Consider the following 26,425-nt stretch of genomic DNA (forward strand, 5'->3'; position numbering starts at 1 on the left):
GGATTACATAAGGGCATGAATGCCAGGAGGTGGGGATCATTGGTGCCATCTTAGAGGCTACTCCCACAGATACCTACCTTTTAGGGAATTGAGAGGGTGAGATGAGACTGTATCTGAAAGGCATCTGGTGCAATGTCTGATACACAAAGAATGAACCCTCATGGCCTTTCTTTCCCCCTTCTTTTCTCCTGCAGGCAACTGGGGAGCTATTGAAGGTTCTTGAGCAGGCAGGGCTGTTGTAGGGCATGTACAGTGGGATCTTGGTGAAGGAAGCTGCTTTCTTTTGTTTTCTTTGTCTCTAATTTCTCCACAGGACACAGGCAGGGCACAAAGTTCCTTAGATACTTGCCAACTGATCAGTAGATTGAAGAATGGAATTCTGGCAATTCTACCAACTTTCATTAAGCACCTGCCCCTGTACTCTGAGCTAGGCACTGGGGAAACAGCAGAAAAAAGGACAGACATGCTCTCTTCTCTCAGGGTCTCACAGTCCACCAGGGAGACAAAAAACAAAAGAAAACAAAACAAAAAAACCCATTGCCACCGAGTTGATTCTGACTCATAGTGACCCTATAGAATAGAGTAGAACTGCCCCATAGAGTTTCCAAGGAGCCCCTGGTGGATATGAACTACCAACCTTTTGGTTAGCAGCCATAGCACTTAACCACTACGCTACCAGGGTTTCCACCAGGGAGATAGACAGACATAAAGAACACTTCAGCCTTTCCAGTCAGGAAGCTGTGCTGCAGAGCACAGAAAACGATTGGAGTGACGATTTTCTCGCTTGTCAGGAGGATGGTGCACACCAGCGCCATTCTCCATGCAGAAGAGCAAGTTAACGCAGCGTATGTGTGTGTGTGGCTGCCTTAGGGCATCTGGGCTCAATTCCATGCCCCAGCTGGGGTTGAGGAAGGCTGCCCCGTGATGGTAATTCTGATGCAGGGTGACCTGAAGGTCCATGGTGGCCCCTAACCTGAGCTGGGCCTCAGAGAGGCTCCTGGGAGAAAGTGTTTTTTTTTTTTCTTTTTTTAAATTGTACTTTAGATGAAGGTTTACAGAACAAACTAGTTTCTCATCAAACAGTTAATACACAAATTGTTATATGACATTGGTTAACAGCCCCACAACATGTCAACACTCTCCCTTCTCAACCCTGGGCTCCCTATTACCAGCTTTCCTGTTCCCTCCTGCCTTCCAGTCCCTGCTCAAGGGCTGGTGCATACCTTTAGTCTTGTTTTCTTCCATGGGTCTGTTCAATCTTTGGCTGGAGGGTGAACCTCAGGAGTGACCTCATTACTGAGCTGAAAGGGTGTCCAGGGGCCATACTCTCAGGGTTTCTCCAGTCTCTGTTAGGCCAGCAATTCTGGTCTTCTTTTTGAGTTAGAATTTTGTTCTACACTTTTCTCCAGCTCTGTCCAGGACCCTCTATTGTGATCCCAAAAGTGGGTTTTAAAATGAAGATCTGAAGGATGAGTGAGAGAAAGGCAGGTACTCAGGTGGAAAGGAGGAAGGAAAGGTTCTCAGCAGAAAAATTGGCTTGGGCCAAGACCTGGAGGCAAGAGGGAGGTGAGGGGGGTGGGCCCTTTCAAGGAACCCTGAAAAGTTCATTTCTGCAGTCATCTCTATCACCCCCCAAAAAAAAAAAAGCACCCAAGCCCCCTCCAAATCTGTCCTCCCCACCTCCCTTCTGTCTCCCATGTTCTTTCCCCCAGACTGGCCCTGTTCAACTAATGCTTATGAGCAAGCCCAAATGAGGGCCACCCTGGTAATCTGCGATTAGGGCTTTTGAGGTCAGATAAGACAGAAGTGTCCAGCCTCCTACTGGGTTGATTGAATGAGCTGATCATTTCCAATAGGGATGGTGTTGTTGCTATTGTTAATAATAAGAAAAAATAAGCCTTATATGTTGGAATCGGGAGTTACAGTTTGCAAAATTCTAATAGATCTCTGAACTCACTGGGTCCTCACAATAGCTCTCAGACTAACAAAGAAGGAAACCAAGGTCCAGAGAGGTGAAGCGACTTGCCTAGAGTCACACAGCAAATTTGTGGTGTGGCCAGGGTTTGAAAACAGGGCCTCCTTCCTCCAGGGCTCCTGTTCTTTGTCCCACTCCACTGTCCAGTGAGACAAGCCTCCCTCGAAGGAGGTGCAAATGATGATGTCAGCTCTGGTATTCAGGACCTCAGATCAGAACAAGAGGACCCAGAGGGCTGAGGAGCCCCAGGGGCTTCCTGAGCTCTGTGGGATTCAGTTGGGCCTTGAAAGATGGGTAGGATTTGGAGAGGTGCAGGGAGGACTGGGAGAAAAGATATGAGGGACAGGGGGCATGGCTCGAGCAAAGACATTGAGGTAGGAAAACTTGGAGTGACATCAAGAGTAATAGTATTAACAACAATAACCATTTACTAAGCTTTACATGCACTATCTCACTTAATCTTTATAAGAAACCCTTGAAGGATCACCTCAGATGAGGAAAATCCCAGAGGTCTCACAGTGAGAGCCAGGATTTGAACCTACGGCATGGCAGACTAGGTGCTGGGTTGGAGGCAGCCAGGCCTGGGTTCAGATCTGGGCTTTTCACTCTTACCAGGTGACCTTGGCATGTAACTTAACTTCTGAGGGTCTGTCTCAGGGGCGTTGGGGATGTGCAGTAAGACTACCTATTAAGCCGAGTAGAGGCTGGTCACTGTCCTTGTCAGCCCAGCTGAGCCCACCCTGGGACTCTACCAGGATGGTTCTGGGGCAGAGCATCTTAGTGAGGGCAGTGGGGAGGTCACTCCGGAGGTAGCTGGTGTTCAGGCATCTCCTCTGGGACCCCAGTGAGAGGCAAGAATGTGATCCAGAGCTGGCTGAGGGTCACACCAGGGGCTGGCCAGGCTTGTGTCTGGCAGCTCATAAATGCCCAGAAGGAGTAGTGCTGTGAGGGGGAATTTCCATTGTGTCAGCAGCAGCCTCGATGGAGGGGGGTGCCCCCACTATGGCTCCCAAGAAGCTTGTAAAGCTGTCACTAAGGCGGCCTTCCCTGGGAGCTCTGTGGGGAGCCAGGTGGCACAGGACCACTTGCCACTGGTGGAACAGTTGTGCAACCCACAGGCTCAGCGTCTCAAGGCCCTTTGCTGCTCCCCCAGCCTGGATACCCAGCCTCTCCTCCACACATCCTTTCCCCACTAAGTCTGCCATCTTGTACTCTGTGGGAAATGAGCTCTAGCATTAGATGCTGTGTCTCAGTGGTAGAGTTCTCAACTGCCATGTGGGAGACCCATGTTCAATTCCTGGCCAATGCACCTCGGGCACAGCCACCGCCCACCTGTCAGTGGAGGCTTGAGTGTTGCTATGATGCTGAACAGGTTTCAGTGGAGTTTCCAGACTAAGACAGACTAGGAAGAAAGGACTGGTGATCTACTTCCAAAAATCAGCCAGTGAAGACCCTATGGATAAGAATTATGGTGGACCAGGCATCGTTTTGTTCTGTTGTGGAGGGGGCTGCCATGAGTTAGGGGCCAACAACAGCTAACAACAATAACATAAGTTGGGTAACCTCCACCACAATCAAGATGTAGAACATTGCCATCACCATAAAAAGTTCCTTCTTGCATTTTCGTAGTCAAATTTCTCCCCTCCCCCAAGCTCCTGGCAACCACTGATCTTTTATCTCTGTAGTTTTGCCTTTCCCAGACAGTCATACAAATGGAATCATATAGTATATACAGTCTTTTGACTCTGGCTTCTTTCTATTAGTTAAGTGCTTTTGAGGTTCATCCGTGTTGCCGTGTTTATCAGTGACTGTGTTCCTTTTTACTGCTGAGTAGTGTTTTATTCTCACAATCATTGCTGTGTTTGAGCTCATTGTTGCAGCCACTGTAACAATCCAACATGTTGAGGATCTTCCTCTTTTTCAATGACCATTTACTTTACCAAGAATGATGTCCTTCTCCGGGGACTGGTCCCTCCTGATAACACGTCCAAAGTACGTGAGACGAAGTCTTGCCATCTTCATTTCTAAGGAGCACTCTGGCTGTATTTCTTCCAAGGTAGATGTGTTTCTTCTTCTAGTAGTCCATGGTATATTCAATATTCTTCCCCAGCACCAGAATTCAAATGCATCAATTCTTCTTCAGTCTTCCTGATTCATTGACCAGCTTTCGCATGCATATGAAGGTATTGAAAATACCATGGCCTGGGTCCTGTGCACCTTAGTCCTCAAAGTGACATCTTAGCTTTTTAACACTTTAAAGAGGTCTTCTGCAGCAGGACTGAGCAGCATTTAGTTCTGTTGTAAATGGAGTTGCTATGAGTTGGAACCGACTCGATGGCATCTAACAACAACGGTATTTCATTGTGTGGATGTAGCACATTTTGTTATCCATTCACCAGTTAAAGGACATTTGAGTCGTTTCCAGTTTACGGCTGTTATGAATAAAGCTGCTATACATTTGCATTCGGGTCATTGTGTGGATGTATGTTTTCATTTCTCTTGGGTAAATGCCCAGGAGTAGGATTGCTGGGTCATATGGTAGGTGTTTATAGGAAACTGCCAAACCATTTTCCACATTGGCTGTACCATTTTACATCTCACCAGTAATGTATGAGAGCTGAGAACATGGTTTTCATTTTTGTGTTTCGGTAGCAGACACATGTATTGTGGAGGCAGCGTAATAGACTAGAATGCCATGTGTCCCTCAGTGTGCTATGTGAGATGCCTTTAGGTAGCACGTGGGTGAACTTTTTGTTACATTTTTTCCTTTTAAAAATTTTTTATTTTGTCATTGTTGAGAATATACACTGCAAAACAGGCACCAATTTAACAGCTTCTACATATCCAATTCAGCGACACTGATTACATTCTTCGAGTTGTGCAACCATTCTCACCCTCCCTTTCTGAATTATTCCTCCCCCATTAACATAAACTCACTGCCCTCTAAGATAAAAACCTGTACCAAACCCATTGCAGTTGAGGAGATTCTGACTTATAGCGACCCTGTAGGACAGAGTCGAGCTGCCCGATAGAGTTTTCAAGGAGCAAGCTGCTGGATTTGAACTGCTGACCTTTTGGTTAGCAGCTGAATGCTTAGCCACTGGTGTCACCAGGGTTCCCCCATAAGATAGTAATGACTATATTTTAATGTGCATTAAAAAATGCATCCAGCACACCAAACCCGCAATTGCTTGGATATTAATGCATAAGGACTAATGACCCAGGCCCTGGAGTCAGATTTTCTGCATTTGGCTCCTAGATTCCCATCCTGCTGGCTGTGTGACCTTGGGCAAGTCACTTAATCTTCCTGAGACTCAGATTCGTCATGGATAAAATGGACGATATTATCCCTCCTTACCTCATAAGCTTGCTATAAAGGATAGAATGGGAAAGTGTGTATAAAACAGTCCAGAGCCTGGGATGTGGAAATGCTTGGTAAATAAATGGCTGCCTTATTATCATTAGATGCTCCATGTGTGGTGGGTGTGTTTTATGTGTACTGTTTTGTGCATCTATGTGTGCATGCATACGTGTGCGTGCGCACTGTACACGTGTACTTGTGTGATTCCTTGGGTCCCGCCCACATGATTACCTTCATGTGCTCACAGGTATGTGTGTGCTCATACATGTCTTTGTGAAACCACAGGTCTGGGTGCATCTTGTCCCTCCGGGGACCAGGGTGCCCCAACCCCTCTTCTCTATCTGCTCTGCTATAGCCAGGGTGTCTGGGCCTGCGCCAGCCCTGATCCACCCTGAATCCTACCCAGCCCTGGAATTGGCAAGGGATCTGCACCCAGGGAATAGCCCTTCTGGGGCCTGGGTCTTTGGCCCCTGGGTGTTTCCTCCACCATATTGGCCCAGAGCTAGTGTTTCTTGGACCTTTGCCGAGGGCCCCAGTACCCCAACAGGGCTGGGCTGGGAAGAAGAGGAAGTACTTTGAAGGGAGCTGAGGCCTCGCAGTTGGCCCTTGGATTCTGGGGAGGTGCTGTGGAAGGGAGGCCCCGGCTATAATCAGCTGCTGGGGCCAGCAGGTTTTTAAACATCTGCTCTATTGAGGTATAATTGATGTACACTAAAACTGCATGTATTTAAGGAGTATAGTTTGGTGAGTTTTGACATACACATACACGCATGAAAGCACCACCACAATCGAGATAATGAACATAGCCATCAACCCCAAATGTTCCCTCATGTCCCTTTGTAATTCCCTCTCTCTCCCCCCACCATCTCCAGGCAACACCAACCTGCTTTTCAATCATTACAGCTTAGTTTGTATTTTCTAGAATTTGATAAAACTAGGACAGGGTGGGGAGGAGAAGAAGGGGTTTTGAAGAGAACTGTTGGTCCAGTTGGCTTCTTTCACACAGCATGATTACTTTGAAATTCGTCCACTGTGTTGTGCAAATCAGTAGGTCATCCTTTTCACTGCTGAGTAGTAGTCTATTATACAGATATAGCACAATTTGTCATCCATTTGCCCAGCAGGTATCTTTTTCTTTTACACTTTAATTTGGAGCCCTGGCGGCACAGTGGTTAAGAGCTATGACTGCTAACCAAAAGGTGGGCAGTTCAAATCTACCAGCTGCTCCTCAGAAGCCCTATGGGGCAGTTCTACTCTGTCCTGTAAGGTCGCTATGAGCCAGAATCTACTCGATGGAAACAGGTTTGATTTTTGGTTTTGGGTTATGTATCTCTAAATAATATATAATGTTACTTTTCCTCAGTAGGTATTTTTTGGAAAGCAAAGGTCAAACTGTGTCTGAAGTTGGCCTGACTCCAATGGGCACCTTTTCTAGGCATGAATCCTGTAGCCAGTGCCACCCTCTGCCCTTTTCCCGAAATGTCCCCTTCCCTGGAATGACCTCCTCTGCCCAGAGGGGCATCTGCTTCTTCAAGGTAGCCTTCCCAGACTGTCTGGGTTCCCTCTGAACAATTCCAGTCCTCACAGTAGGAAGGCTCTCCAGAGCCTCTGAGTACTGTTTAACGGTTCCAGCCTTGTCTCCTTGGCTAAGACCAAGACTAGCTCCTCCTCATGCTATGTCCACCCAATGGGCCTGACCCACAGCAAGCTGCTCCAGAGAGGCCTGGAGGCCCGTGGACAGGTGTCCCGCTGGCTCTGGGCTACGGAGACTATGTCTGGGGCCCTTCTGGGAAGGAGGAAGCAAGGATGCAAAGTAAAGTAAACCAATGCAAACACAGCCTAGACAGGGGTCTGAGCAAGCCTGCTCCCAGGATCCCTCCCTCCCTCTCTCCTCCCTCCCTCTCTTCTCCCTCCCTTTCTTCTGGTCTCCTTCCTGGGGAAACTCCCCATCCCCTTAGGGAGTGGAAGGCCTCTGTGCAGTCCCAGTCTATCGAACTCTCTGCATTATTAAGTTCCTGCCTCGGAATTGGAAATATCCCAGAAGGTGTCTGTCACATTTTGTGGCTTTCCACTCCTCACCTCCCTGCCCCCATCCTCCATGCCTCTGTTCCTTCAAGATGACCGAATGGGCCGGGGACTTCCCTTCCTGATAGACAGGATACAGATCTCGGGCAAGAAGTAAACACCTCCCCACCTGGGCCCTCAGCCCCTGAGACTGTGTATTAAAGCTGCCAGTTCTGATGATACACCTTAGAGCCACAGGGCAGAGGCCATCCATTGTGCTAGAGAGGGTGACATCCCCAAGGTCACACAGCCAGCTAGTGACAGATGCAAGCCACCTAACACCCAGTCCAGTGTTCTTTTCCCTCCCTGCTCTGGCTCCTGGATGCCAACTGCATGCGCCTTCTCCTGAATCAAGCCTATTCTCTATCCCATTTTGCGGTGTGGTAGAGCTGTCTGGGGCGCCCCTGGGTGGTGCAAAGTTAATGCACTCATCTGCTAACCCAAAGGTTGAAGGTTTAAGTCTACCCAGAGGTGCCTTGGAAGAAAGGCCTGATGATCTACTTCCAAAAAACAACCATCGAAAACCCTATGGAGCACAGTTCTGCTTTGATACACATGGGGTTCCCATGAGTTGGATTTGACTCAATGGCAACTGGCAGAGCTGTCTGCAGAGAAGGCACGGTGTCTCTCCAGCCAGGAGTGCTTGAGACAAATCTCAGTTTCCGCGTAGAAGGTCTGGGTGAAGCGGAACCCACTGGAGTCCAAGATGGTGCAGGCACGGCAGTGTACAGCAGGAAGGAACCTGGGGGTGAGGGCATGTTTCTGGGGCTGATGATGCAGAAACCGGCCCCACCCACCTTCCTGGTATCAAATGGCAGCCCCAAGGTTATATGTCCCCTGCAACGAACGAGCCTTGTCAGCCCAGCTCCAGTGTCTCCTCCTCCTCCAGGAAGCCTTCCTGAGAAGTGACCTGCCTGTAGTCCCTTTGGCACTTATCACTGTCTGCCTTTTTTAAGTAATATTTTTAGTGTGTTTTCAGTGAAAGTTTACACAGCATTAGGTTCCCATTCAACAATTTCTACACAAATTATTCAGTGACATTGGTTACATTCTTCACAATGCGTGAACATTTTCATTATTTCCGTTGTTCTGTGTCCATTAAATCACTCTCTGCTTTTTTTGTAGTGCAATTCTGCCCATGTCTTATCTCTCTTCCTGGACTGTTGGCATCTTGAGAACAGGATCCATGTATGTTTCATACCTGTATCTCCAGTGCCTAGGACAGGACCTGGTATCCAACAGATGTATCATGAATATTTATTGAATAGAATAAGTGAATGAATAAAAGATGGTGGTAGTGAGTGGCAGTGACTGGTGGTGGACAATGGTAGTAAATGGTGATTTATTATGATGGTGGTGCTGGGAGGTAATGGGTGAAGGATGGTGGTGATAGCTGATGGTTGTAGGAGGTGGTGGGTGAAGAATGTGGTAGATGGTGGTGGTGGGAGGTGGTGAGTGAAGAATGTTATAGGTGGTGGATGAAGGATGTTGGTAGATGGTGGTGGTGGGAGGTAGTGGGTGAAGGATGATGGTAGATGGTGGTGGTGGGAGGTGGTGGGTGAAGGATGATGGTAGATGGTGGTGGTAGGAGGTGGTGGGTGAAAGATATGATAGGTGGTGGGTGAGGGATAATGGTGGTGGTGGTGGTAGGTGGTGGGTGAAGGACGATGGTAGATGGTGGTGGTGGGAGGTGGTGGGCGATGGATGTGATAGGTGGCAGGTGAAGGATAATGGTAGATTGTGGTGGTGGTAGGTGGTGGGTGAAGGACGGTGGTAGATGGTGGTGGTAGGTGGTGGGTGAAGAATGGTGGTAGATGGTGGTGGTGTGAGGTGGCGGGTGAAGGACGATGGTAGATGGTGGTGGTGGGAGGTGGTGGGTGAAGGACGATCATAGATGGTGGTGGTGGGAGGTTATGCCCCTGCTCTCTGCCCTTCCCCAGGGGCCCTGACCCAGCTCTTGGACCCATCAAGTTCTCTGACACTGTGGTTTGTTCCCTTGCAGACTCCATTGGGGGCTCATTCCCTGTCACCTCCCACCGATGCCACCACAAGCAGAAGCACTGCCCTCCAGTGCTGTCCGGTGGTGGGCTTCCGGCTACACCATTGCTCTTCCACCCACACACCAAGGGCTCCCAGATCCTCATGGACCTCAGCCACAAGGCCGTCAAGAGGCAGGCCAGCTTCTGCAATGCCATCACCTTCAGTAACCGCCCGGTCCTCATCTACGAGCAAGTCAGGCTGAAGGTGGGACCTCCTCCCTGCTGCCCATCACTGTCTTACCCTGGGCCTCTGAGCTTTCTCCCTCATGACTGCCTTCTGTCACTGCCATTACTATACCCTGCCCCTTCTCTTTCCTCTCTACTGCCACTTCTGCTCTTCCCTCATTCCCCTACTTTCTCTTCCCTATTTCTTACTCTTCTCCTTTCTCAACCTTCCCTGTGTGACCAAGAAGGAACAGGGGAGTAGAGTGGCCATGGGACCCACTAGCTCTCACCAGACTGGTGGGAAGGCTTCCTGGTGGGTGAGCTGGGAGTCTGTCCGAGGGTGTTCTTTAGGGAAGGGCCTACTCCTTCCCCTTGGTCTGACTGATGGGGGGTTCAGAGGCTGGGCTGGGCTGGAGGCTGTCTGAGCCAGCCCTCTGCCTGCCCAGATCATCAAGAAGCAGTGCTGCTGGAGCGGGGCCCTGCGACTGGGCTTCACAAGCAAGGACCCATCCCGCATCCACCCTGACTCACTGCCCAAGTACGCCTGCCCTGACCTGGTGTCCCAGAGTGGCTTCTGGGCCAAAGCGCTACCTGAGGAGTTTGCCAATGAGGGCAACATCATTGCCTTCTGGGTGGACAAGAAGGGCCGTGTCTTCTACCGCATCAACGACTCCACTGCTATGCTCTTCTTCAACGGGGTCCGCACGGCTGACCCACTCTGGGCCCTGGTGGACGTCTACGGCCTCACGCAGGGCGTCCAGCTGCTTGGTGAGTGCCATCCCCTCTGGCCCCTTTGGTTTAGGGCACACTACTCAGCCTCCAGGTGCTGTGATCTGACACTGCTCAGTCCCATCAGGTGTGGGGGCCCCTCAGCAACTGGTAGCAGTCCAGGGCCAGGTGGGCATGGGAGCCCCAGAGCCTTTGTGTGAGCTGCGGAACACAGAGTGCATCCTTTCTCCAGGCCCACAGCTCTGACAAAGGGAGCCTGGGTGAGATGTCTGCCCTCTTCACTGTCTCAGACTATGCCCTTGAGCAGTGTACAACCTTCAAAACCATAATCAGCAGTCTTAAGGACCTCCACCCCCAGGAAGTAATGAATATTAATCATTGTAACCATAATGTATAGAGTGCTTATAGTTTTTTTTTTTTTAATAGTTTATAGAGTACTTACTTTGTTAGTGCCCATTCTCATAGCAACCTTGGGAGACAGATTCCATTATTAGATCCATACAGGGGAGACTCAAGCTCAGGGAGGTTGAATTGCTGCCCCAGGAGACACAGCAGATAAGGGGTAGAGCTGTCCCTCAGCCCTGAGCCTGTCCAACTCCAAAACGAATGCTTAACACTTAGGCTCTGCAGCCCCCCAGGAGGCTGTGCTCCAACCCCTACCCTAGTGCATTTTGTAGGGGAGAGCAGAAAGCACTAAAAAAAAGCACTAGTGGGGGTTTAAGACTCCTCCAGGGGCTCCTGGGTCCTCAGCATAAGGCTGTTTCAGGAAAGTGAGAGTGCCCTCCTGTAGGGGGGATGAGGAGCGTTAGAAGGCTGCCTGACTTGCAGAGGTATCAGGCTTCCTGACCAAGTGGGGGAAGAGGGAGGCAGAGAAAGATGGGACCATAAAATGCCAGGGCTAGAAGGGGCCACAAAGAGGTTCAAGCTTCCGAGGGTCACACAGTGAGTTGGTGGCTGAGTTGGGACTAGAACCCTGGTCCCCTGACTTCCAGCCTAGAATTCTTCCCACCTTGCTACACTTGTGCATGTGAGCAAGTGTGTTTGCATTCATGAGTATGTGTGCACACACACTTAAAATGTGGGTGTAAACCAACCCATTGGTAAATTTGCTCTGTCCTCATGCAAAGCCTGCATGTGCCTCAGCTTCTTCATCTGTAAAATGGGTTGATGGGAAATTAAATGCAATTAAAGAGGCTGTGAGTAAAGTGCCCCCCATGGTCCTGGGTACCAAGTAGATGCTCAACCAATACTCCTTTCTCCCATCTCCCATCCCTACCCGCTTTCCCTGCCATGGAGGTGGCTAAAAAACTTTTTTTCTTTTCTGACATTAGAGCCTAGAAACAGTGAAGCTCTTCTTTTCAAAGCACATTTTTTTTTTGAGTAAAAAGACAGCAAAAATAAAAACAAACAAATGAGTAATTGTCAGAAGCCTTTCTGTTTGTTGAGTTCCAGACATTAGGGGGCTGTTTTTATTAACTAATACTTCAGGAACCTTCTGTTTTCCAACTCAATAAAAGTGTTTCTACATTCACATTAACGTGTTAAGAGCCCCAAACCAGGCTATTGCTGGGTTAGCTCTTGAGGAAGGGAGCCCAAGCTGAAGAGGATTATCTGCTTTTCATTCCCTCTGTGAAGTGGGTGCACCTGCAGGGCTTCTACCTGTCAGAGGCATAAAGGGTTATGCGCCCAGGCTGTAAAGTCCAACAGACCCAGCTCAGATCTTGGCCTCACCCTGTGCTATCCATGGGACTTCAGTTTCCTCATCTGTAAAATGGGGATAATAATAACTATTTCAGGGTTCTTGTGAAGGATCATGTCAAGCAGTTGACCCACAGTTGGTAATTGATTTAGTCATCTAGTGCTGCTATAACAGAAATACCACAAGTGGGTGGCTTTAACAAAGAGAAATTTATTCTCTCATAGTCTAGTAGGCTACAAGTCCAAATTCAGGGTGTCACCTCCAGGGGAAAGCTTTCTGTCCCTGTTGGCTCTGGAGGAAGGTCCTCATCATCAGTCTTCCCTTGGTCTGGGAACATCTCAGCACAGGGACCTCAGGTCCAAAGGGTGTGCTCTGCTCCCAGCACTGCTTTCTTGGTAGTATGAGGTCCCCTACTCTCTGCTTGCTTCCCTTTCCTTTTACCTCTTGAGAGATAAAAGATGGTGCAGGGCACACCCCAGGGAAACTCCCTTTACTTTGGATCAGGGAGGTGACCTGAGTAATCCCACCCTAACCCTCTTAACATAAAATTAAACAATCACAAAATGGAGGACAATTACACATTACTGGAAATCATGGCCTAACCAAGTTGATACACATTTGGTGGGGATACGTAATTCAATCCATGACAATAATCAACTGCTGTCAGTCATTCCCACCCATCCTAGAGTGGGACATGCATAACCTCCAGTTAAGTGAACATCTTCCCACTGCTCAGATATCCTTAGGGCCTGACATTTCAATCACTTGGGGTTCCAAGACTTGAGTGTGAGCTCCAGTCTGGAAATTTTTCTCTGAGCCTCAGTCTTATCATCTGTACAGTGGTTGTGAATACTATGACTTGGCCCAGGGCTCTGCCCAGGAGGTTTGAAGGAGGTGAGGCCAACATTCTTGGTCTTCCCTAAGCCAGGAATGCCCTTCCCCACAGCCCACAAGGATCAAAATCCTATTCTGGCTTTAAGGCCCAGCTCGAAAGCCACCTCCTCCCTGAAGCCTTCCTGGGCAGAATTCTGTTCTCTTTCTTTGGTGTCCACCACATGGTGCCTGCACTCTCAGCACTGAGGCATTGGCTGTGCCTCAGTCTATCCAGATGTCTGTTTCCCCCACAAGATGGTGAGGGCTTTACGGAGGGGCCTGTGCCTTACCCATCCTGGTTCCTCTCTAGAATGGGATCTCGTGCCTGGCATGTGGAGGATGGTCAGTGATATTTGCGGGGTGGGTAGGGAAGAGGGCTGGGATGGATGAATGGCAGAACAGATGCCTTGCTGGATAAAGGAAAATGTGAGTGGGTAGGGAGTGGAAGTAGACCCAGTCCTGCCCACAGACAGCCCCAGGCTCACTGGGAAATTACGGAGACAAAGCAAACACTGAAGACACAATCAGGGCATAACCTAAGAGAAGACAGTAAATCATTAAAAGCTGTGGTCATAGGATCCCTGCCATCTGCCAGAGATGACTTCCATCTGGTTAATCTCATTTAACCCTCCAGCAGCAGTCTCTGAGTGAGTGGTTTTTATCCCCATTTGGCAGGGAGAAAACTGAGGCCTGTGGAAGCTTGCCTGTGTAGGTCTGTGGCACAACTGGGGCTTGAACTGAGTTTTCTAAATGCCAAAAGCAGTGACTTTCCCACTACCCCCCAGCGGGTTTAGGCATTAAGGGAGGCAGGAGGCCAGAGGAAGCTGAAGGAGGATATAATCCAGGATGTCTTCTTGGAAGAGGGGATTTAGGCTTAACCTACAAGTTCCAGGAGGATCTGGGTGAGTGGAAATGAAGGAGAAATTCCAGGTGAAAGGAGGCTTCTAACCCTCAGAGGCCTGGAGAGTAATTTGAAGGGCCCCCACCCTGGGGCCAGAGCCCAGGCAGCCTGACTTCGCCTGGCCCCATTCCCCCTGTTTGACTATAAATGGATTTTCCTACGGTATTTTCAGTTGCATTTGGATTTCCCAGCAGACTCCTTTTTGGACACCCAATAAGGCCAAGGCCTCAGCTGATTTCCATCCCAGCTATAAATCACCATAATCCCTGGGCATTTTCAAACACTGATGATGGCCCCTAAATTCAATTAGCAGATTAAAATATCTCTTCATTTTGTTCTTCCTACACTGATTTTGTTTTGTTAAAAAAAAAAAAAGAGGTTCATCCAAGATATCTTCCGAGGTGTGAGGCGGCCTTGCTGTGCTAAACCCTCATTCCCCGGCCCTGCCCTCTGGGATCCTACCAGCTGCCTTAACCAGTCTCTGGGTTGATTTCCTTTCCTCTCCTTGTTCCTCTCTTCCCTGCTTCCCATCTCTCCTGCCTCCTTCCATTGCCTGCCACCTTGAGACATCTGTATCTTTCTGGGTCTTTCTCTCCACTGCTCCCTCTCTCTTCCTTCTCCCCTGTGGCAGGGAGTGGGGAATGGGTGGTCTTTCTTTCTCAGCCCCTTGACTGGCTGAGGCTCCCCAGGCTCCTCTCACTTTCCTGTCTTCCTTCCCAGCTGCTACTTCCAAGTTCCTCTCTCTCTTCTGAGGAAAGTAGCTTTCTGTCTTGTTGACCCTGAGGACAGGCCAGCCTTTCCTAGGGTGATTGTCCCCCAAACCAGTGTCTGATCTTTAAGAATTTCTTGCTGAGCCTGTGCCCTCCCTGCACCGCCCCCCATCCCACCCACCTCTGTCTGGAACCTTGGCCAAAGGCTTCCAAATTCTACCTGGTCTGTTATCTGCTCCTCAGACCAGAGGCTTCCTGGGGCACCTGGCCCATAGAGGTAAACCTTGGCCGTGGAAGGATTGGCCATCTCCCCAGATGGGGAGGCAGGGGCTGGTGTCTCTCTCTGACTGGTGCCTCTGGGCATGTACCCCATGCCTGCCCCCAATGCCCTGACCCTAATCCATGGCCCCAGCAGGCCAGCTTCAGCCCTTCCAGGCTCCCTGTGACCTGTGACATGCTGGAGTGCCGCAGATCACCCGCTTTCCTCGGGTGCCCTGGCCCAAGCCCAGGCTGGTATCTCCAAGAATAACATCTTCCTACCTCCAGGAAGAAGGACCTGCCAGCAACTAAATAAACGCAAGTTTTATGGGGTGATTAATACTTGCAGAGATAAGCTCCTATCCCAATTTTTCAAGGTCTTCCTGCTCCTTTCAGAAATGTTGGCACAGGAAGAGTAACCATGGGTGCTAGCAGCAGGCTGGTGAGGCAAGGCTCACTTACAAGGCACCCCTGAGCACCCTTCTATGCCCACCAGGGCCTGGGCACTATGTAGGGGCTTGGGGAAACAAAAGCATGGAAACCCAGCTTCTCTTCTTAAGAGTGATTACACTGGGGAACATTCCATATACCGCTACAAGGTGGCCTACATCCAGTTCTGCAATTAAGTGTAGGCTAAGAGTGAAACTGGGGGTGCAGGCGGGGAGCAATCCAGGAGGACTTCCTATAGGAGATGAATTTCAAGTCAGGAACCAAGGGAGGTGAAAAGAATGTATTGGTTGGGGAGGAACATTTTAGGCCAGTGGAGGGGTATGTGCAGGCAGAGGTGAGAATTAGCAGTCAGAAGGGGAGCCCAGGAGGTGTAACGGTTAAGCACTTGATGGGCAGTTTGAACTCACCAGCTACTGCATGGGAGAAAAGACCTGGTGATCTGCTGCAATGAAGATTACAGCCTAGGAAACTCTGTGGGCAGTTCTACTGTGTCCTATAGGATCTCTTATGAGTTGGAATTGACTCCACAGCACACAACAACATCCTGGGAAGGCGAGGGAAGGGGAGAGAGGATGAAGTGGAAAGGCAGCGGGTGCCTTGTGGGGATAGGTGTGCACACACATCACAGGGGAGGGAACCATGGGAATAGAAAGTTTCCAGCAGCTTCTGTGTTGTCAGGCTCTTCAGTAGGAGGAATTGTGAGTGACAGTGGGGAAATGTGAGGTCCAGAGAATTGCCTAAACCCTCTCAGTGGGTCAGAAGCCAGGCTGGGTCTGGAATTCAGATCTTTCAGGCTGATCTGCGGATAAGGTCAGCAAGTGGGGGCCTGTTGGCATATCACCGTGGTAGTGGCTGAACCCACAGGAGCATTAGGAGGGCATGAGATGGGCTCCCAAGGGCCTGTGACGCTCTGCTTTGCCCCTGGTCTTTGCCCCTGCCTACAGACAGGTTCCCAGGTCTTGGTAGAAGACCCGCACCAGCCTACGGAGGAGAGAGATGGACGGAGACTTTCTGGGTAGTTTCCTGAGGGCCAAGCTGCTGCTGGGCCAATTCTCTGGGTGTCGGGCCAGCCCCGCAAAGAGGTACCCAGGCCCGTTCGGAGATGAGGCCTCTGCATCAGGTCCCCTGTCCTGGGCGTGCCCCATCTTGGTGGCACTGGCAGCGTGAGCGGTCCCCGGCCAAGGGCCACACTGCCATCTGGGGCTTCCACTTCCCAGGCTAAACCAATATTTACTCTCAGTTGTGCCTGCTAGGGACTGAGAGGCAAATATTAGTTTAAAGAGCCTGAGCCTAGCTCTTGAGATGAAGAAAGAGTCGAAGATGCTGATCATGATTTCTTCTTCTCTGATAATTTTAATTTCTTCTTAATTAAAAAAAAATTGTTGTTCCTATGTCAGAGGCTATTCCAGGCACTTCCCTTCTGCTGACCCCAAATTCTATCAACAATATCAGGGCTCTATACCAACCTTCTCCTCCTCTAGGAAGCCTTCTCTGGCCTCTCCTGTCTTCAATGACCCTTTCTCCTCAGTGCCTGATGCATGTGGAGGTCTAAGTGGTATAAGCAGTTCTCCATCATGTACTGTCCTGCTGCTTAAGAAAACACCCTAAGCCCTCTTTGTACATAGTATAATCATCTCTCTATTGTATATATTGCTTATATATTTCTCTCTGTAATTTACTGAACGCTTACTATGTGTCCAGGCTCTGTATTAGGGCTTTCATGTGCTTTACTTCATTTTATCCTCACATCAACCCTAAAAAAGTTTATTATTGTATGCATTTCATAGAAAAGGAAATGGAGACTCAGAAAGGTTCCGTAATTTGCTCAAGGTCACACAGCTGGTAGTTGGTCACACCGCTGGGTTTGAGCCCAGGAGCCTGGGCTACATTGCCTCTCAGCTTCCCTGGATATGAGTCCATCTTGTCTCCCTATTAAGTTTGGATAGTCCCCAGAGATGGGGACTGTGGCCTCCCTATGTCTCCCAGAACAGAGCTAACCAGAGTTTAAGGCTTCAGGGATCAGCCTGCATGTTGGGCAATGTGTGGAGAGCACAGAGAGGCTGCTGGGGGCCTGCAGCGTTAGTACAGGGAAGAGAGGCGGTGAGGTGCCCAGGGTCCCCAATTCAGTGACCAGGGTGGGTCTGCCTGCCGCATAGTTCCCTGAAGGCTCCTGGGGCCTGTGTCTGGTCCTGTTGTTCAAGGTGCACTTTAACTTTCTACCAGAATGAACATATAAAATTGAACCGTATTGAAATTGCCAATACCGGACCATTTTTAATCTCAAAACGGCAATTTCTTACAGTTCTGCCTAGTATCTCTTTGGCTCAAGATACATTTCTGGGGCCCTCTGAGAGATCTGTAGATCCCAGGTTGGTGGGTATATGTGCGTAGGGGAAGAGTAGGACCTTGCAGTTTTGAGGACAAAGCCCTCATGTCAGAAGCAGGAGACCTGACTGAATTGAGACTTGACTTGGCCACTCACTAGCTTTGGGCAAGTTTCTCAGCCTCTCTGCCACAACCTCCTCATCTGTTTTTTGGGCATAATTATACCTGCCCCACTTACCTCACAGGAAGCTTGTGGGGCTCACAGTTATATACAAGCGTTTATACAAATGGGAAAGTTTATTGCCTGTAGGTTTAGAAGAATACCTAATTTAAAAGCACCATCAAAAAAAAAAAAAAAATGCCCTGAGCCAGTCCTCCAACTAGAAGAGGGAGCCTGTACGCAAAGCCCCGAATCAGGACGAAAGTAAAACCATGTAATTGAAATCGGTTCTTGAGACTGCATCTCCAACTGGGTTCCTTGGAATACTGGGGTTCCACAGAGGCCTCTCTGAGGCAGCTGAGAAGTGCAGAGGGAGGGCAAGTGGGCAGGGCTCTGTGCTCATTTCCTAGACTTCAAGAGCTTTTGATTCCATTGGTCAAAAGAATTCTACTGCTTTTGGAATACACACACACACACGCACATATTTGAGAACCAGTACACCAGCTGATTCTGAGAATCTATGTCTATATAAATGTGAGCATCTGTGACTCCTAGTGATTCTGGAATATTCCACCCGTCCCTCTAGGAGCCTCGGAAAGCATATTTCTCCCAGCTTTCCCATGGTCGGGTTTACAGCGAGATGGTAGAGGTGGGTGTGGGTTTCAGGGTATTGCCCAGAGAGGTGGAGAAACCCCTCGCCCGCTCAAGCCGTGTACCCTCCCTCCCTGACTCCTTCCCCCACCCCATGCCAGATGTGGACCAGCAGGAGGATGTTTATGGGGACAGTAAATGGGCTGGCAGCGCCTTCTAAACAGCAGGCAGATACCCGGCAGGCGGCCTGGAGGCTGCAGGCTGACCCATGGTTAAAGATTACCCAGCGCTCCGGATGTGAGAGTCTAAACAAACAAGACTTGCAGCCTGATGGCAGACCCTGCTTTGAAGGAATCCCTCATGCTCCTAATGCCCCTCTGCCAGTGTCCAGGCCTGCCTCAGTTTCCCAGGACTGGCTGGCAACAGGTGGCAGGGCTGGGTGCCTCTCTGGTCGGCAAGGCCCCAGTGCCTGCCTCAGGTTGGCCTTCCCCCTCCTCTCCTGCCTTATAGCCGCTGCCTCTTCTCTTCCCTTCTCCCCCCACCATCCCCCCCCCACCCCCCGCTTGCTCACCCTGTGTTCCAGGCATTTGCTAATGCAGTTTTCTACCCCAGGTTCACTCTTGCTTCTGTCAGTCCAAACCCTCCTGTCCTTTAGGGCCCAGATCAAATCTTGTTTCTTCTAAGATGCCTTCCCTGACCCGCTGTGAATTAGGGAGGGGCCTCAGCCTCTGCTGGAGGTCAGGGGATATTTATCCTAAAGAGGAGAAGACTCAGAGGGGGCCCCAAAGTGTGGCTCTAGGATACATTGTGGATCAAGACAAGCAGAATTTTTCTAACAGTCATAGCTGTTCAAAGACAGGGGATGGTATATTTGGGAGGTGGTGAGCTTCCCTGGAGCATCCTAGCCAAGGAGAGTGAGAATTTAGCCAGGATGGTTGGACTTCCTAGTTCACTTCTCAGATCCCATCTAGCATGATCTCGCCAAGAACCTTATAACTAAATTGTATTCAAGTAGTTTCATGCCTCTAAGCATTGACCCTTCCACGGGTTGCTGGCTCCCCAGGATTTAGGGCTGGGCACACAGTAGGTCAGTGAGTGGGCGAACCACCAGGGAGATGCCTACCTACCCTCAAAGCCTCCCCTAAGGGAGGAAACACCTGGCCCTGCTGCCCTGCCCTTACAGGACCAGGCTACTTCTGCCCTGGTCCAAGGTATTTGTAGAGCCCCACCAGGGGCCAGAATAGGCAGGAGCTGAAGACTGACAATTTCCTTCCTGAGAGAAGGGGCACGTGAGGGGAGCCAGCTTAGCAGGCTCTCCCCACTGTCTTGTGCCGCCCCTCCCCCCATCATACTCTAATGCAGGCAGCCATGTGTCCCAGTCACAGATTACATAACTTGTTGCTTCCAAACGTGGGGCCACCGCACTGCTTGGGGACACAGGTTGCTCATCTGGTTTTTCCCAGCTGACCCCAGGGCTCAGTCCTTCCCTGGAGTTGGTCCTATGGTATTCTCCCATGGCTTTGGGGGCCTGATCCCTTCCCTGACCTCCAACTTGGTGACAGTTCACTCAGCTGTGACCTTTGCTGTCTTTTCTGTGGAGGGCTCTCCAGCCAGCTCCTCCAGCTCAGGTTTCATCTATTTCAGGGCCCAGCAAAGCTGGGTCCACTGATGGGAGGGCTATTTTGGAGCTTGCTGGCTGCCTGCAGCTGCTCCTGACCCTAAGGGGTAGAGGGGGTGGGACAGAAGGCATACTTGGGCTGGACACTGGCCCCAGGGATTCTGTTTTTAGCTGTTTCCCAGCATCTCCTGTACCTCCCCTCATAACTCCAGCAATATTTCAAGCAAGGCCAAAGGGGTCATTTTCCTACCCCCTTCTCCTCTGTCTCCATGCCCGCTGTTTCTCCTTCCTTCTTTCTCCTTTATCTCCACTTTTTAGCTTCTCCCTCCCAGTCTTTAGGCAGTAGTTTCACTCAGTGAATACTTCCTGGGTGCCATCATGACTGATAGTCCTGCATAAAGGTTGAAAAAGTCAATTGCCTGCTTACAGGTGGTTCTAAATTTAGTTGACAAACTCAACCTGGCAAACACTAATACCTGAGTTTATCAAGTACCTTCTAGGTCCCAGATCCTTCCCACTCTATCTCTGATCCCCGAAGCCATACCACAAGGCAGGCATTATTATCCCTGCCTGCTCTCTAAGTGAGAGGTCTGAGGCTGGGAGGAAAGTTTTTTGCCCAACAGCCAAGAAGACAAGTGCTGGGTTGGAGATTTACACCCAAATCTGTATCGCCCCAAAGCTCACATGCACTTCCTTCTGAACCATATGGCATCTAAATGATAATGTTGTTATTAGGTGCTGTTGAATCGATTCCGACTCACAGCGACCCTATGTACAACAGAACAAAACACTGCCAGGTCCTGCACCACGTTCACAATTGTTGCTATGTTTGAGCCCATTGTTATAGCCGTTGTGTCAGTCCATGTCATCGAGGGTCTTCCTCCTTTTCGCCGACCCTCTGCTTTACCTCCTGGTAACGTGGCCAAAGGAGTCTCACCATCCTCGCTTCCATGATAATAATGATAAGAATGGCTCATATTAAGCTGGTAATTATGCTGTGCCAGATACTCTACTGATTTTTCTCATTTATGCTGTGCCAGGTACTCTACTAGGTGCCGTATGTACCTTAATCCATTTATTCTTCACAGCAACCATTCTAAGCGGAGGACTAGAATACAGATAAACGAGTACATGCTGATTTCCTGCTGAAGAGGAGAGACCCAGAGGGGTTAAGCTGTTTGTTCAAGGTCATACGGCCAGGAAATGACAGAGTCAGGATTTGAACCCAGTCTGATAACCTCAAAGTCCTCGCATTTAACTATGCTCCTATCCTACCTACCAGTATGTGGATTTTGGTTACTTTAAAAAAAAAAAAGAACTAAACTACTCTTAGGTTGCATTACTAGAAATATATATATCAAAGGAGCCCTGGTGGTACAATGGTTAAGCATTCAGCTGTTAGATGAAAAGTCAGCAGTTCAAACCCACCAGCCATTGGGTGGGAGAAAGATGCGGTAGTCTGCTTCTGTAAAGATTACAGCCTTGGAAACGCTATGGAGCAGTTCTACTCTGTCCTCTGGGGTCACTATGAGTCGAAATTGATCGACGGCAATGGGTTAATGTATACAATAGGGAGGTGATGGCCACCCTGTTCCCTGGGCTGGTCAGGGCATATTTGCAGTTTCAAGTCTAGTTCTCTTCATTGTCTAAGAGGTAGGAAGGCGTGTGAGGAGCCTGAGGATTCCCTGAGGAGAGTCGTCTTCAATATGTGATTGAGAGGCAGCCCTAGAGGTAGTTAAAAACAAACCCGTTGCCCTAGAGTTGATTCCAACTCATAGTGACCCTAATAGGACGGAGGAGAACTGTCACATAGAGTTTCCAAGGAGAGGCTGGTACGTTCCAACTGCTGACCTTTTGGTTAGCAGCCTAATGCTTCACCACTGTGCCACCAGGGCTCCAGAGGTAGTTAGTGGGTACAATATAAATACAGGGAGGTAGATTTCAGTTTAAGATAATGGAATAGGCTGCCTTGGGAAGTAGTGAGCACCTGCTAGTGGGAGTTTTCAAGAAAAGGACTCCTGAAGGGGCAGAGAGGCAGGTAGCTCACATCAAGCCCCAAAAAGAAATCTGTGCTGAAGTTCTGCCCACCTCTGCAGGCTCTGGATTGGTTGTCCTGAGGGTATGTGTGTGGAGGCGAAGCTACGGGGTGCCTATGTAGGTGCCTGTGGGCCTGTGGGTGTCTCTGGCTGGGCATCTCTGCACTCCTTTTTCCCTCCTCATCCTGCTGTCCTTCCCTCTCTGCTTCCAGCCTTCTAAATTCTCCAAGGGCCAATGTCTGGAATCCCTGAAGAGTGGGGGAGCAGGGGCTGTTCCCAGGTTCCAGGTCAGCCCACAGGCCCTCCCTGGCTCCCTACCCTTGTCTCAACGCATCCCCCTCCTGCACAGGCCCTCCTTGCCTCTCCGCAGCCTCCCAGCCTCTCTGCACCGTCGCTGTCACTGAGTCAATTCCCTGGAATAATCACATTTTCCGGTCGACTCCCTCCTCCCCGCCAAGCATGTTGCCGGGAAACCCCAACCAGCCAGGCCCCAGGAGGCTTCTCCTGAGGGGCGGGAGGCTTGGGGGAGGGCCCAGCACCCTCACCTTGCCTTGCCCCAGACAACAGTTCCGGAAGGAGGCGGGAAGGGGGGAGGAGAGCAAATGCAGGGGGTGCTTTAGAGACTAAGTTTAGCTGGAACTGAATGATGGGCTCTGCCGCCACCACCAGACCAGATTCCAGGCTTCAATGTCACACACAAGCCCTGACCCCCTTACCCAGCTCCTCGAGAGAAAGCAAGGGAGGATTTTGGGGATAGGGACAGATTCTCCCTTGGAGAGGCTTGGAGACAAGGCTCCTGGGGAAGGGTTGGTCCAGGGGTGGGCACCAGCCAAATTAGGAGACTTCAACTGGGCGGTGGGGTAGCAGCAGGGTTCAGTAAACAAGCAGGGCCTAGAAGTGAAGAATGTAGTGTCAGGAGTTGGACAGACCTTGCTTCGATCCTGAATCTGTCACTTGATGCTTGTCACATAACATCTCTGAGCTTTATCTGTAAAATGGACCACCTCTGTGGGCTGCTTTAAGGGTGACATGCAGGGTAATTCATGGCACAGGGTGATTACTCATAAATTACAGGACTCCATAAAACAGGATATAACACAGCCATTAAAAAAAAGATACGGTGTTGGCAAGGTGCTTAGGACATAGTAAGTGGAAAATGCTCATTGTGGAAAAGGAAACCTGTATGGTAAGGTTCTAAGCCTGGGGTCCACACCTGTGGATGGGCTTCATGTGAATCAGACATGCTGTGAAATTATCCTCAGAATTTGGTGAGAATACGTTTTTCTAGAGAGAGAGGTTGAAATTATCATCGGATTGTCAAAGCGATTTGTTACTCATAAAAGGTTAAAAACCACTGGTGTTTATCACTTCTAGGCCTTTTGGCTAAGATCAAGTGTGGAAACTACAGGCATTTGTATAGGATAACACCATTAAAAAAGAAAAATAACAACAAAAGCTACATTGAAAAAGTCTGAAAGGTCATAATTCAAATATTAATAGTGCTTTTCTCTGGGTGGTGGCATAATAGGTGTTTTTTTTTTTTGTGCTGAACTGTATTTTCTACAAGGAGTTTATTTTATTTGTGTGATTCAAAAGAGAAAAGGTTTGATTCCCAGCTAAGTCACTTCAAAAGGAAGTCTTGGATAAGTTTACTTCACTTCTCTCAGCCTCAATGCCCTCAGGTAGCAATAAGCTCAAAAGGTAGCTGTTAGGACTGGATGAGAGAATTTGTGCAGAGAGGCTCTGGGAGGTGGGTTCATTTTGGCCTCCCCTTTTTGTAGTGTTAGCATGGAAACCCTGGTGGTGTAGTGCTTAAGAACTAAGGCTGCTAACCGAAAGGTCGGCAGTTTGAATCCACCAGGTCCTCCTGGGAAACTCTATGGGGCAGTTCTACCCTGCCCTATAGGAAATCGACTCGATGGCAGTGGGTTTGGATTTTTGGTTTAGTGTTAGGATGTCATCAATCCATGAACAAATATTTACTGAGTGTCTACTAAGTGCGTGGCACTCTTCTAGGTGCTGGGAATAAAGAGAAAGGCCCAAGGGTTTAAAAGAAAAGTGTATATACGCAGAGAAATAACGCTTATTGTAGAAAATAGGACAATAAACACACGTACAAAGAAAGCATCTGTAAGCTTCCTATTTAGAAGCAATTATATATATATATATAATTTTTTTTAGGAAACCCTGGTGGCATAGCAGTTACAGTGGTACGGCTGCCAACCAAAGGGTCGGCAGTTCAAATCCGCCAGGCGCTCCTTGGAAACTCTGTGGGGCAGTTCTACTCTGTCCTATAGGGTCGCTATGGGTCGGAATCGACTCGACGGCACTGGGTGTTTGTTTGGGTATATGTTTTTAATTTTGGTGTCTTCCAGGTCTTACTCCTTTGCTTAAACAGTTAAATGTCCTGCACAACCCGGTAGTCTGCCTTTTCACATTAATGTTACGTCATAACCATTTTCTAGGCCACTAAAAATTCGGTGTTTTAGCGGTGCGTACTTTAAAAATAGGAAGAGAAAGAATGCAGGGGGCTGAACACCCTCAAAGCAGCGTCCCCCACTGCGCCCCCCTCCCACCCCGGCAAACAGCCCGGTGGGTCCTCCCGTCTGACGGTCGCTCTGTCTCTCTCCCCTCCCTCCCCTCGCCGGCTCCTCGTGCTCCGGGCCCGCAGACAGCGAGCTGGTGCTCCCGGACTGCCTGCGGCCGCGCTCCTTCACCGCCCTGCGGCGGCCGTCGCTGCGGCGAGAGGCGGACGAGGCGCGACTCTCTGTGAGCCTGTGCGACCTCAACATGCCGGGCGCCGACGGCGACGAGGGCGCGCCGGCCGCCGGCTGCCCCATCCCGCAGAACTCGCTCAACTCGCAGCACAGCCGCGCGCTGCCCGCGCAGCTCGACGGCGACCTGCGCTTCCACGCGCTGCGCGCCGGTGCGCACGTCCGCATCCTGGACGAGCAGACGGTGGCGCGCCTGGAGCACGGGCGCGACGAGCGCGCGCTCGTCTTCACCAGCCGGCCCGTGCGCGTGGCCGAGACCATCTTCGTCAAGGTCACGCGCTCGGGCGGCGCGCGACCCGGCGCGCTCTCCTTCGGCGTCACCACGTGCGACCCTGGCACGCTGCGGCCAGCGGACCTGCCCTTCAGCCCCGAGGCCCTGGTGGACCGTAAGGAGTTCTGGGCCGTGTGCCGCGTGCCGGGGCCCCTGCACAGCGGCGACATCCTGGGCCTGGTGGTCAATGCCGACGGCGAGCTGCACCTCAGCCACAACGGCGCCGCCGCCGGCATGCAGCTGTGCGTGGACGTCTCGCAGCCGCTCTGGATGCTCTTCAGCCTGCACGGGGCTGTCACGCAGATCCGCATTCTCGGTGAGTGTCCCCCGGCGGGTGCGCTGGCCTTCCCCGACGGGGGCCCCGACACCCCAGGATGGCCCTCACCTGCCCTCCTCGAGACCCAGCGTCTTGTCTTTCCTGGAGGCGGGAGGTGGGGCCGATGGGTGAGGGAAAAAAAGGGCGACCCTCCCCCTCCCCCAGCATATTATGGCCTGGCCAGGGATTCACAGACCGAGAAAGTAATTTCTGAGCAGTACTCGATCTTGCAATAGAGTGGCCCTCAACTCTCCCTAGATGCACCCTGGGGATCTGATTGACCCACATTTTCACAGATGCATAAACAGCCCAGATACACACTCCCCAGAGGCCACTTGAAAAAGGGGAAAAAAAAGTAACTTCCACCAGCAATGAACTTTTTCAGGCTCAATTTCCATTTTTCCAAAATAGGAATAACGGTTCCTGCCTCTCAGAATGGTTGCGAGTTGAATCTTATTGAGCACCTCCTTGTGTGCGGGGCATTATGGTAGAGCCTGTGGGAGAGCCACAGGTGAATAGGATTTCCTGCTCTGAGGAAGCACACCTTTTAACTGAGGAAGCAAAGCTGGCTTCCTGGGCAAAGAACAAATAACACCCCGCCTTGTGGTTCTTGATTCCTGTGTGTGATGAAGCTGGGCAGTGCTAGATAGTCATGGTTTGAGGGAGTCAAGGCTGCCCAGAGGAGGGGGTTGAGTACAGCCCCAAAGGGCACCCTGGACAGTTAACTCTTTGAGAGCCAGGCAGGGCTGCGTCAGTTTGTCCCCAGCTTTATGTATACACTGTGCCTGGTAGGCCCTTAGTAAGGATTTGTTGAAGGAAAGAGAGAAGGAAAGCAAGGTAGGAGAGGAAGTGAGACAAGGAAGGAGGGAAAGAATGTAGAGCAAGTGTGGGAGATGGTGTAGAGCATTTCAAAGGTTCCAGTGTGGAAGAGAAAGTGAGTGGTCCTCCGGGGTGTGAATGGAGAGCACAGGGCTCTGAGCAGGAGGGTGAGGTTAGGGCCTGAGGGCCTGTGCTAGGCTGGGATGACGACTTTATTTGCTGGCATGAGGAAACCCTGAAGATGAAGGATACCTGGGGAGGTGGGATTCTAGGCAGGGGGCTGGTTTGGAG

At 50.3% G+C, this 26,425-nt stretch overlaps 1 protein-coding gene across 2 annotated transcripts in view; it reads left to right on the plus strand.

Moving 5' to 3' along the window:
* The window catches only part of NEURL1 (neuralized E3 ubiquitin protein ligase 1), a 74,916-nt gene that overhangs the window by 45,306 nt on the left and 3,185 nt on the right, over positions 1 to 26,425 (plus strand). For both annotated transcript variants that reach the window (XM_049855850.1, XM_049855851.1), the window contains exons 2-4: positions 9,403 to 9,644; positions 10,051 to 10,372; positions 24,626 to 25,315. In XM_049855850.1, coding sequence (XP_049711807.1) covers positions 9,403 to 9,644; positions 10,051 to 10,372; positions 24,626 to 25,315 — 1,254 coding nt within the window. The remainder of the gene's footprint in view (positions 1 to 9,402; positions 9,645 to 10,050; positions 10,373 to 24,625; positions 25,316 to 26,425) is intronic.

The sequence above is a fragment of the Elephas maximus genome, chromosome 16 (assembly GCF_024166365.1).
Source record: "Elephas maximus indicus isolate mEleMax1 chromosome 16, mEleMax1 primary haplotype, whole genome shotgun sequence".
In the NCBI taxonomy this organism is placed as follows: domain Eukaryota; kingdom Metazoa; phylum Chordata; class Mammalia; order Proboscidea; family Elephantidae; genus Elephas; species Elephas maximus.